The 13,394-nt window shown below is 36.8% G+C and overlaps 1 protein-coding gene across 3 annotated transcripts in view; it reads left to right on the top strand.

Annotated features, from left to right (window-relative positions):
• csmd3a (CUB and Sushi multiple domains 3a) overlaps positions 1-13,394 on the top strand; it is a 647,261-nt gene that overhangs the window by 238,982 nt on the left and 394,885 nt on the right. For 2 of the 3 annotated variants that reach the window (XM_087287879.1, XM_087287878.1), the window contains exons 19-20: positions 7,073-7,189; positions 12,299-12,514. In XM_087287879.1, coding sequence (XP_087144005.1) covers positions 7,073-7,189; positions 12,299-12,514 — 333 coding nt within the window. Of the gene's footprint in view, positions 1-2,664; positions 2,806-7,072; positions 7,190-12,298; positions 12,515-13,394 lie in introns of those variants that run through there. The other variant, XM_087287880.1, reaches the window with a different exon arrangement.

Here is a 13,394-nt window from a genome sequence, read left to right as displayed (position 1 = left end):
GCCGCGCGGATTTACCGCCATCGCGCACTCAACCTGAGGAATCGCCACATACCCCCTGGCTGTTTCACCGTCAAGAGTGGTTAGGGTGGAGGAACACGCAGCACGAGCAGAAAAAAGTGCTTTACAAGACCGCGTGAGCCTACTGTGCACCTCCGGGAAGAAGGGAACGCCCCTCTAGTCGGTCCGGCCGCGGAGCTGGGGGATAAACCATCTCCAACCCACGGCCGAAGCAGCCCGGGAAAGCACGGCTAACATGTCCGTTTCAGGATCCGTAGTGACAGCGCTCACCAGCCCGAAGGGGGCGAGCGGGTCTGGATCATCATCGGACAATGAAAGCCCACCCTCCGATGCCGCGGTGGACATCTGGTCTCCGGTGTCATCGGGCGTAAGGGCTACCATCTGTTAGACGGATCGCTTCCTCCGCCCGAAGCTTGGATGGAGCGCTTAGAGGAGCGGGAGGTCCGCGGGCCCGTGGGCGACGGATTATCTCTCGCTGAAACCCTCAGATCTGCCCGAGTGCCCGCTGCAGAGCAGGGGACAACTGGGGTGGTTCGCCTTTTTGCAAAGGCTAACCGCGATCTTGCGCAACAGTCATGGCATCGCGATGACGACATGAACTGCCCGCGAGCAGCGCATTAACATGCTGGACCCCCAGACATGTAACACAGTGCCCGCGCCCATCATCCGAGGACAGGAAACCACCGCATCCAGAAACGCACAGTCGGAGCGCCGTCCTGATAAGGACGTGCTGCACGACTGTGTTGCTCTTTCTGTGAAGTTTGCAACTTTATACGCACCGCTCTGGAGGACCGGACCCAAAGAACGCCAGGCAAGGGAGAAACCCAGCTCGACCGTCTGCCACTGCGTGTACACACTCTGGACCGGGAGAATGCTCTCGTTCGCTCAGAATCGCTGGTCACAGCAGGAGGAACCCTCATCGACTCGATCAGAAAGTCTCTGAAGCGAAAAGGATAGCGTCTGCTGCGCCAGGTGAGCTCATATACTCAGTTGATTGCTTATGCCGCTCACCTGCGCAGGCTTGCGCTGCCAATTCATTCTTAATTGGCCCGTTCAATACTCTTTCAGACGAGTAGCTTCTGAACCGAACCTCCCAATGCGTGGATTTTACAATCAAATCCACTTATAGTGCTGAAGTTCCCCCCGAAGGGGAACTCTCAAATACTATTAGAGAAAGAAAATCAAGCTGTAGAATGGCCCAGCCAATCACCTGACCTGAATCCAATAGAAAACAAAAAATAAAGATCAGACTTGATAGAGGAGAACCACAGAACCATCAAGATTTTTACACACTGTTGAAGTCTGTGGAAAAACTCACACTTGAGCAATGCATGTTACTTCGTTCTCCATATGAGAGGCGCCTTAAAGCTGCCATCACCAATAAAACCTTTTATATGAAGTACCTCTTAGCCAGCAACATGACTTGGGCGCACTGGGGCACTGTTTTTCCACATATCAATGTTTATGAATATATCACATCAAAAACAGCATGAGTAAACTTGAACTTTGCATCAGTTTAAAGCAACCATTGCAGCTAGATGATTTTCAATGGGAAGCTTATAAAGAATGTAATTGCTAAATTTGTGTAAGATGTACAGAAAACATTTAAATATCATCGTAATAATGACACACATGCATTTATTGCTGTACGTCACGGTTTATTTTGAAAGGTAAGAGTCCACAGAAAAACATACCATTGAACACATTTATTCCACCAATAGTGTTGAATTGTGGACGGTTATTAATTTATGTCACCGTTTTTGCCGGAAACATGTTGTTACCATTGCTTTACCATGTTACTTACATGCGAAAATGGTGTCTTTGTAGGTAAATGCAAGTCGATGTCATGGCTTGAAATGATAAAATGAGACCACAAACAATAAAAAGTCAAAGTTATAGCTACTAAAATCTAAACAAAGCAGTTGAGTGTTTTGACATCCTGCACATGCTGTCTCTCGAGCTGCATCCCAAATCGCAAACTTATGCAGTATTCTACGCTATTTTGTAGTATAAATAGTGTAAGTAGTGTGTTCACACTGAAAATTCTAAAAATAATAAGTGCCATTTAATTACCCGGATGATGCACTCGTTCAGCCACTAAAATGAAGTGTGTAATGATGGACACTTCACGCACTCAACGACCGCAGGTTTGCTCACGCAGCAGAAGCGGCGGAGCTATCGGACGCACATGTTGGATAACTTTATTTATTTTGGATGGTGAAAGCAAAAATCTCCTACAAGAGTGATTATAGCGCCTCCCGATGGTGAATGCGGTTATACTCAGGGCAGATATTATTGGATAGTTTGGTCATTTATTTCACTGATTTGGCGACCGTCAAACGTCATCAGAGAAACGGTTTGAATTTCAGCTTAGTAAAAAAACATTAGTGCTCCATTTGGGACGACACTACATACATACTATACTGTTGAGCATGTAAGTGCATAAGTGCATAGTGCATGAGTGTATAGTGTGCCATTTGAGACGCAGCTTTGGTCATTGCTATCAATCAGTCACAGAAGTTACTTCCTACTTCCTGTAGCTTTGACTGACGGAGAGTTTAGCCAATGGCTGCATGATTCATTTGACAAATGAACTTCTAATGGTTGATTGGGGTGTTATTGCACTCTTTTTGCTGTCACTGGCTCAGTGACCTGTCAATCATTATGTGACCTGAAGCACATGCCCCCAGCTGCACGGCTGCTAACAGTTCAAGCTAATTGGCAGAGCGGCTGGTTTTCAAAAAGAAAACAAAGAAAATGGATCGTCAAATGTTTTAATCTGCTGAAGTGAGTTTTGAGAGATTGTTTGAAGCGTAGAGGAGAATGTTTCTGAGGAGAGCTGATACGAAGATGACATGGATGAAGACTAACTTTTTAGTAGTTCAGTGCTTTCTCCTTGTGTCACTTCTTTGTGATTACACATAACTCATTTTTCTGATTTGTTTGTTTATTTTTATGTTTGTATTGTTTGGGTTTTTACCAAAATCTGGTTCAATTCTGTGTCAACAGAAAGAAGTTTTTCCCTTTAGTTTTATAAAATAGCAGTGTATAGACTTTCCAATACTACCTTACTAGCTCTGAAAATTCTGTTCTTTTATCATTAGCAATGCCTAATGTGCATACTTAGTGTGTGGTAATGGCATTGGTTATTATTATTATTATTATTTTTTTACATATCATTTTCCTGCCTCAAGAGTATTTACTGCAGTTCAAACATTTGAACATTTTGTCTGCTTGAAAAATAATTGGGTATTCTGTTTCATGATGTTGCCTGTTTTAGTCTCCTCGGTTAAGTCCTAAAGTAGTACTAGAATGTTTTTTTGTACTTAGCTTGACTGTTACCCAAGATCTATATGTGCCCAAATCAATAGTTTAAGCCCATTCAAGATAATGCCACCAGCCAATTCAGCCTTCGGTTTAGTAGAAACCCCTATAATAAGGTTTCTTGAAGCACTCTGAGTCCCTCTTCAATAGACAGATTGTGTTCTGAAGAAACACAATTAGAGATGAGCCTTTATTTTCAGGTTCTCTGATAGCACACACTAAAAGTGAATTCAATGTATTTGTTTTTTTTTTTTGTTTTATTTATTTATTATTTATTTATCGATTAATTAATTAATCTATTTATTTATTTATTTATTTATTTATTTATTTATTTGTTTGTTTGTTTGTTTGTTTATTTATTTAACTATTATACATTTTGTCCACCTACAATGTCACTTCAGCATGGCTTAGCAAATGTTAGCAGGTGGTTTTGTTTGGTTTAGACTATATAATATTGGAAAACTGTAGTTAAAGACTACACTTTAAAAAATGCTGGGTTGTCATAGCTCAACACTGGGTCAAATATGGACAAACCCAACATTGGATAAATTATTTCAATTACATTTTAATAACCAATGTTTGACCCAAAGTTGAATTACAAAATCGCAGCATGTTTTAGAGTGTAAAATTGGCTTGATATGATGTTTTAATGTATCCAAAAATGTTTTAGTTTGCTGTTTGATCAAAAATCAGAACTATCTTACAAAACAAAATGTGATTGTTTTACATGTAAAGTTATTTCTATTTATTTTCATTTGCTGTGCACACATTTTATATAAATTGAACCCTAAAAGTTAATACATCAGTATGCAATCAAATGTGGTTTATTTTTTTATTTTTTTTATTTTTTAATCTTTTGTACTTTTATTCTATTCAGTATTTAGTCTTGAAGGGTTTATTTTTTTATTATATATGCCTTTTGCAGACATTTACATGGAAATCAATCTTACTACATTGCTAATGCCAATCTCAGTGATATACAGTTTGGGCATTTACTTTTTGTGCATCAGGATGTCAAAGATTCAGTATTATTAACAATGTTCATAAAACCCAGCATCATTTTTAACTTTGCATATATTTGAACAAACTTATTGACTTGAAACTTTGTTTTAAACTGTGTTAAGGGTTAAAAAAAATGTCAATTATATTATTACTCACCCTCATGTCATTTGATCATCTACAGAACACAAAGATATTTTGGAATCTGAGAGCTCTCTTGTAGACATAGACAAAGTCATAAATAAATAATTATATACAGTGTTTATGTATACATTTACATTTACATTTATATTTAGTCATTTAGCAGATGCTTTTATCCAAAGCGACTTACAAATCAGGACAAGGAAGCAATTTACACAACCAAGAGCAACAATGAATAAGTGCTATAGGCAAGTTTCAGGTCTGTAAAGTCTAAGAAGGAAAGTATTAGTAGTATTAGTATTTTTTTTTTTTTAATTTTGGGTACAGTTAGTGTGATATTCAGAGAGGCAATTGCAGATTAGGAAGTGAAGTGGAGACTAAATAGTTGAGTTTTTAGTCGTTTCATGAAAATAGCGAGTGACTCTGCTGTTCTGATGCAGTTAGGGAGTTCATTCCACCAACTGGGCAGATTGAGCGTGAGCGTGAGCGAAAGTGATTTCTTCCCTCTTTGGGATGGAACCACGAGGCGACGTTTATTCACAGAACGCAAGTTTCTGGAGGGCACATAGATCTGCAGAAGTGAGAGCAGATAAGAAGGAGCAAGGCCAGAAGTCACTTTGTAGGCAAACATCAGAGCTTTGAATTTGATGCGAGCAGCAACTGGCATATATATATATATATATATATATATATATGTGTGTGTGTGTGTGTGTGTGTGTGTGTGTGTAAACATAAAAGATGCACAAAGGAGTTTTTGGAGCTTCATGATTAAAGTTGAACTACTTCATAATGCTTTTGGTTTCTTTTCTGGGCTGTAAATGTCTCGAGACCATTTCAGTTTATAGAGGGTCAGAGTGCTCTTGGATTTCATCAAAATTATCTAAATTCATGTTTCAAAGGTGAAAGAACCTCTTGGGGGACTGAAACAACATGAGGGTGAGTAATTAATGAAACAATTTTCATTTATGGGTTAGCTTACCCCCCAAAAAATGCACAGGTTTGCGTTGTAAAGGTTGTCAGAATGTCATGCACCAAATGAAGTGGAACAATGCTTATTTCATTTAGCTGTTAGCAAATATGCCAATTTCAATGTCAGTTTTGTTTATATAGCACTAATAAATACAACCAGGGGTTGACCATAGGCTGCACAATACACATCACAACAAAGAAAAATCCTAAAAATATTAAATTATAGCTAAAACAGACAATTTTCATTGATAAAAGGCCAAATCAAAAAGGGAAGTTTTCAATCCTAGATTTAAAAACAGACAAGGATGAAACAGACATAATACAGAGGGCAGAGCATTCCACAACCAAGAACCAGCTACTGCGAAGGCACGGTCACCTCTGCATTTCAGCCTCGACTTAGGGATGCATAGTGGATGACCGAAGAGACCGACCAGGCTGATGCTTAATCAACATGTCTGACAGATAAGAAGGCGCCAGGCCATTTAGAAATTTAAAAACCAAGAGAAGAATTTAAAAAGTGACCCTATAGAGCACAGGCAACCAGTGCAAAGAGTGTTAAACTAGTGTATTGTGGTTATGTTTTTAGTACCTATTTAAAAGCCTTGCAGCAGCAGTTTGAACTAATTGTAAACGGGATAAGGTTTTCTGAATAATCCCAAAGCATAATGATATACAATAGTCCAATCAAGTGGTAATAAAAGCACGTATTATTATTATTATTTTTTTTACTAGATAGAATTGACTGTTTTTAAAAGTTTAACCACTGCATTTATCTGTTTGTCAATGCCTAAGTCATCATACAGAATAACACCCAGATTTTTTACACCCAAAATTGTTTTAGTCTTTAAAATTAAATTAAATTAAATTTAATTTAATTTAATTTTATTTTATTTTATTTTATTTTATTTTATTTTATTTTATTTTATTTTATTTTCTGGCCCAATTGAACTTGGCTTAAAGGCAGGTAGATTCGGGTACACTTCAATAAACATGTTCATCACCTATATATAACTGCAGGTTAACTATGTTTATATAATAATAGCTATAACATTTAAAAACTATTTGTTAGTAGTTAATTAGTTAATGTTATTCATAAATAATGAAGTTATGGTAACTAATATCTTTAACTTTGCGGAATTTGATTGTAATATAATAATCTGCATCTTTTGTAAAGCTGCTTTGAAACAATTAAACTTGAATGGAGCTGTAGCAAGTTGATAGTACTTTAAGTTTGCAAGTACTTTAAGACAACTTTTTTAACCGCATAGCAATGGCCATGCAATCACCCATAACACCCTGGCACCATGGCAGAGGAATTTGCATGGGCAGTAGCACTTTTTTTCCCTTAAGAAAACTTTTATGGGCATAGTAAAGTGACCTTTTCTGGAGAAAACGGCAGGTGGAAAACTGCTCAAAGTAGAAGAACTTCTCATTACTCTCATTAACCTTTCAGTGGTATTTTTACTTCCGGTGAAGGTTAGTGTGCTCTTTGAATTCCCCAGGCTCATCACTGCTTATCTCAACAGAATTCCTGAAAGTGATGCAAAAAAAAAAGTTGCATATGTGCTTCCAGTAAAGTTTAAGATCTTTTTTTTAAGATTCCACACGTGTCTTCCTGCAGCTCTGTGCGGAGGCGATGTGCACGGCCCAGAGGGCATCATACTCTCTCCCGGCTTCCCCGAGCTCTATCCCAACTCATTAAACTGCACATGGACTCTGGAGGTCAGCCATGGCAAAGGTAGGAGCCCGGGAGATTTCTTCATACACTGTCTGTAGAAGATGAGAACTGGCTTTTGTTTGATATCTTATCTGGCCAAGCTCTGGGTTTTTATTCTTTCTTTATTTTGTTAGGTGTCCGTGAACACATAAAAGAGTGTATGTTTTATAGTTTTATGTATTGAACACAAACACACACATAAAAAATTGACAGACCACTTGGAAATTCTCAGTTTCTCTTGGACGGATTGGATTTACTGGGTGTATGCTTGAGATAAATGTTAGCATTTGTTTTATTGTATGAAGTTCTGATAACATTTACTTTAAATTTTAAATATAAATGTTGTTATTTAGGGTGTACTCACACTAGGCATGGTTGTCTTGAACCATCCCCAGGTGTGATTGTCCCCCTACCTCTCTTCCCCTTGGCCTGCACTCACATTGCAATTTTACCTTCTGATTTCGACAACCCAGGCTCATTCTGGAAAAGTAGTCCTGTATGTTTCTGGAGACCGCAAAATACATCCCGGGAGGTACGTATTTGTGCAGTTTTTGTTTTCGCGCATCTGCAAGAGGCCGCTTTGTGCGCTGTTTCCCATCTCGAACGCCTCTCACGAGCGCCGTTAGCGCCCGCGCTATTCTCACGTAAAGCTGCCGGAGGCCGCTGTCAAGCGACCGACTGACTGAATGATTGACTGGGCGACCGACCAATCGGCCAACCCACCCTCCTCCTCCTCCTTCCCTAAACCCAACCGGTTTTATCGATTGACTCGTCCGCCCTCCCACTAGCTCGCTTCCCTAAACCCAAGCAACGATTTACAAAATCTGTTCAGAAAAAGAAAAGCCCTCGTCTGATTTTGACCGCGTTTTCGGATTTCACCACATTCTCGACCCGTTATGAATTAGTTCACATTATTTTTTGGATTTTGTTTTCGTCTTACCTGATTTATGGAACTGCTCTTCTCTGGGGTCCGTTCTTCGTACTTGGATTACTCAGTTAGCTGGATTTGGATATTGACGATTTGGCACGATCCAGGATCGTTTCATTCTTCAAAGCTGATCCGAGAGTTGTTGTCATAGCAACAGTTCTGCTAGGTCAAACCTGATCGGGAGCAGGTTCAATTCATATAAACAGGATTAGATCGGCTTAGTTCAAGCAAAGATAATACAGAAAGTATGTTCCCAATTCTAATATTTTCTTACAGTAGTAGTTATACACTTGGGAAAATGGTACATATTTTTAACTATATATATAAAGTTATAGTCATTAATAAAATAAATTAAGTTATACATATTAATAAAACTTATGCAATCTGCACCCTCGAAATGAAAGTACAAAGACTGCCACCTGGTGGTGCAAAGAGAAAACTTATTGATATGAACTTTTTAGATCGCTTTAGTACAAATTGTGTATAATAGAAATGCACAATATGTGACTTTTTTTAAAAGCAATAATACATTTATGCAGTCATGAACATGTTTTGATAGTTAATTTGCCGGTGATTTGATGCTTCACAAAAGTTGCAGACGCCTTTACCAATATGAAAATGCTTTTGTAAACAACCAGTTATTCTTTACACAGATTAAAAAAACGGCTACTATAATAAAGAAAATCTTTTCTAAATGTAGAACTAAATACATTGATTTGCATTGAAATACATGATGAATACTCTTGACAGATGAAAGTGTAAAGCCTGCAGCTCACAAAAAATGTGGAAGGTTATTGCGTGTCATATTTAACAAGCCGTTTACTGCTAATTTGATGTAATTTTGCTCACATGGATAATTGAATATTAATCAGATGATGTCATTACGCTGCTGTGCCGTCAGCCAATCGTTGCATTGCTGATCATGATTTCGAGGATCGATAGATCTGTCCTTCACAAAAATCTCAGATCAGTTTATCCAGACATTCTAATCTGATTCGCGAACTTGTTTGAAGAACCAAATTAGCGAGAGATCAGTTATCAAGATTAAAAGATCCAGGATCTGCCAAATAATCTTAGATCATTTAAGCGAGGTATGAAGAACGGACCCCTGGACTCGAACCCGGTCATCGCCGTCGTCGAGGTCGGCTCCCCCATTGGGTCTCCACACGGAGGTGAGCTGTCAGCCGGCGAGCGTGAAGAGGAGCGGCATCATACCGCCTCGTAGCATTTGCTTAAAAAATGAAATGCAGCCATATGTACCTCCAGCCACGTAAATCGCGGTCTCCAGAATTGTCCGTGGGACTACGTTTTCAAAATGAGCTTGGGTTGGATTTTGAGCATGCTTACGTCATTGGTATCAGTTTTGAGGAGAAGCTCTTTCACTCGGTACAATGGAGATTGCTTTAGTTATATTGTTTTGTTGTATTTTAAGTCATCTGGGATGTAATGACATACAGATCCACCACTTTTGAAGCTCAAAAAGATTCATGAACATCATCATGCTGCACATATTAGGAGGTTTGCTGAAGGGGGCAGCTGACATGCAGCAAGGGTTTTGCATCTTTGTTAAACTATGACAGCTCACTTTTATTGAGAAGTAGGCATGATTAATAAATCCAAATGAAACAGTCCCTTAAAAGTGATGTCATGTCTTCAGTTTTGCGCTCAGCCAAGATTTACACTCACACTACACTCAAAAAAAAAAAATGTTGAATGAACATGATTTAATCGTGGCACCCTTTATGCATCTAATCCAATCAAGTAAACCTGAACTGCTTTGAACATGTTGTATGAACACAAAGCACATTTGTAGATAAAACATGGTTCCAATATGTCAGTCTAACTTCTTTGCAACTAATTGACTCAAAATGTTTGTATTGTGCTATTTTAATTAAAATGATTCTAATTTACTCAATGTAACACTAAAGCTTTACTTTAACAAAATTATGTCTTGTTAAATCAGCTAGTAAATTTCTTGTTCAATATTAAATTACATTTTTAAAATGACAATACTATGAAGCAAGATTTATAATTAAGTAATTCAACACAAAAAGGACAGAAAACATGTTAATATATATATATATATATATATATATATATATATATATATATATATATATATATATATATATATATATATATATATATATATATATATATATATATATATATATATATGTTTTATATATATATATATATATATATATATATATATATATATATATATATTTTTTTTTTTTTTCTTTTATTATAGCCTTTAGCAGGCACCAATCACATTTAAACAAATTTCTTCTTTAATATTCTGATAAAAAATGTTATATAATATCCAAAATTGTAATATGTAATATAAAAAGTATAAGAAACATTTAGCCAACAAAATAACCTTGGCTCTTAAGAAAACTGATCCCCAAGCAATACCTGTAGGACGTTAACATCATTTTTTTTTTACCAATTGAGTTTAAACAGCTTTCTTCACTTTGGTACTCCTATTCAAAATGTAAAAGTATAAAATGTATAGGAAACATTTAGCCAACAACATAACATGCATAACATTCAAGCTCTTGGGAAAACCAATTCCCAAACTGTGCCGAAAAACACACGGTGATACTTCTTCTTGTTGTTTTCGTATGGTGACATCCAAACGCACTACCGCCACCTACTGATATGCGCGAAGTGACTCTCCAGAGTGAGAGTTGTCGATTTGAAGCGTCTCAGTCTCATTGAATCAACATGTTCTGATCAAATTAATTTGATCCAATACATGCCTAGTTGATTTTTTTGAGTGTACAAGCATACAATGCACACAACAAGGAAATGCGTCCGTGCAGGGTTCGTATAGCATAGTGTGAGTACACCCTTAGAGCATTTCATCACCTTAGAATTATAAGGTTCTATCTGATATTTTTGTCAAAATTAAGTTGCATATTCTTATTAATTGATAACTTATTTACATTGTGGGATGTGTGTTTATGAGTTGTTTACATTTTAAGACTTTCTATTTACAAAACAAAGGTAACACACATATTGTTTGCTATGGAATGCAAAAACTTTGAAGCTCAATATCTCAAAATCATTCAGAACGCAGAATAATTATACATCCAGGCAAACTGATAAATTCCAAGTTTTCTCTTTTTTTTATCAATTTCTGTAGACAGTATATATACACAAAACAGTTATTTAATTCAGTGTTCAGAGGAAATAAGACAAATAAGCTGAATTGGCAAGTCAAATTCATATTTTATAGTTTAATTGAGCAATGGTATAAAATAAGCTGCTGGTTAAACAAAATGTGTCCAAACACGCATATAATTAACCTCTCTTCAAAACACACATTCTTTCAAATGAATTGTATTCAGTGCAGGAAATGAATACCTTCAAAACAAAAGGGTATTATAATTTTGCATTTATTAGCATTAACATTTATTTCAAAGGTCCAGCCTAAGCTACACTGTAAAAAATAAATCCGTAAAATTTACGGTAAAAAAAATGGCAGCTGTGGTTGCCAGTACTTTACCATTAAAAACACGGTACAAACCGTAAAAGTAATTTCTCATTTTTAAGGTAAACTACCGTATTTAATTAATTTATAGAGGTGATATGTCTGTGTTTTGAATGATCAACATCTACACATCTTTTGTTACACAGTTATACAATTTAGCACACCCACATGCAGGTGGTGATGAGGAAGTTACATAATGAGCCAATGCTCATCACAATCAATTTTTCCCACAAGCAGAAAAAGTATCAGCATACAGAAGGTGCTCAGTGTCATTCACGCAGCTAATAAACACCAGTATGGAAACACGCATAAAATTAAAGTCATGAAATAAACATTGTTTATAACATTAGATGTATCATTAATCTCTAATGTACATAACTGATGGAGAAACAACTAAAAAGACCCATATTAATGTCAACAAAAAGCATAAAAAGTGATGTGCCATGCAGGGAATTCTGGGAAAGTCAATTTACGGTTAATCGCCGTATATATTAAGGGAACATACCATTAACCAGGTTACGGATTTTGACTGTAGCATTTTTACAGTTATTTTACCGTTGAAATCACAGCCATTTTTTACAGTGTCTTTTTTACGGTAAATGCTGGATTTGTTTTATGCCCTCTGCTCCAAGAGTGATGTGTCCTGACATGACCCATTTTGACATTTTTTTGGTCAGTGTGAAATAGCTGCTCTTCTGTTCAGGTGTGCAGTTCACGTTTCATGCGTTTCACCTGGAGGATCACCATGACTATCTGCTGCTGACGGAGAACGGCAGTTTCGTGCGGCCTCTTGCTCGGCTCACCGGTTCGCAACGACCCCCGCCAGTCAATGCCGGACTGTACGGAAACTTCAAAGCCCAGCTCCGCTTCATCTCAGACTTCTCCATCTCCTTCCAGGGCTTCAACATCTCGTTCTCAGGTGAACCAAGCTAGCTTTGTGTGCTGTTGGAATCTGTCTGTCTGTCTATTGTTCTTCCATTCTATTGTACTTTCACTGTATGTTGTTTTGTCTGTATGTCATGTCATTTTTTTTCTTTGTTGCTGTCTGTTGTTCTTTCTCGATGTCTTTCCATCTGTCTCTGTCTAGAGTTTTTTTTAACAATGATTTATACAAAATAAAATAAAAAGTTTTTATTTTATTACTGTACTTCCAAACCCATATGGTTTTCATTCATTCATTCATTCATTCATTCATTCATTCATTCATTCATTCATTCATTCATTCATTCATTCATTTATTCATTCATTCATTCGTTTATTTGCTTAAATTATATGACTTTAAAGTACTTTAAATGTTACATTTTATATATTTATGATGTTATTTATAATGAATCATTCCTAACCCACATGGTTTCCATTCATTCATTCATTCATTCATTCATTCATTCATTCATTCATTCATTCATTTGCTTAATTGCATTTAATTAATATACAGTATTTTAAATGTTACATTTTTTATATTTATATCACTCCAAACCCATATGAGTAAATTTCATTCATCAATTTATTCATTCATTCATTCATGCATGCATTCTTGCATTAATTTGTTTATTCGTTTTTTTTCATTCATTCATTGATTTATAGAAATTGTATTACTTTAAAGTACTTTACATGTTAAATTTCAGACACTTCTGAATTTTTTTTATCAATCATTCCAAACCCATATGTTTTTTCATTCATTCATTCATTTATTCACTTGGCTACACATTATGGCCACAGCCATATCACCCTGCAGCCCAAGACCGGTTACTCACTGAAGCTAAGCAGGGCTGAGCCTGGTCAGTACCTGGATGGGAGAC

The sequence above is a fragment of the Danio rerio genome, chromosome 16, assembly GCF_052040795.2.
Source record: "Danio rerio strain M-AB ecotype USA chromosome 16, GRCz13ab, whole genome shotgun sequence".
In the NCBI taxonomy this organism is placed as follows: Eukaryota; Metazoa; Chordata; class Actinopteri; order Cypriniformes; family Danionidae; genus Danio; species Danio rerio.
Note: the sequence above shows the minus strand (reverse complement) of the source record. Positions and strands in the feature narration are given on the sequence as shown.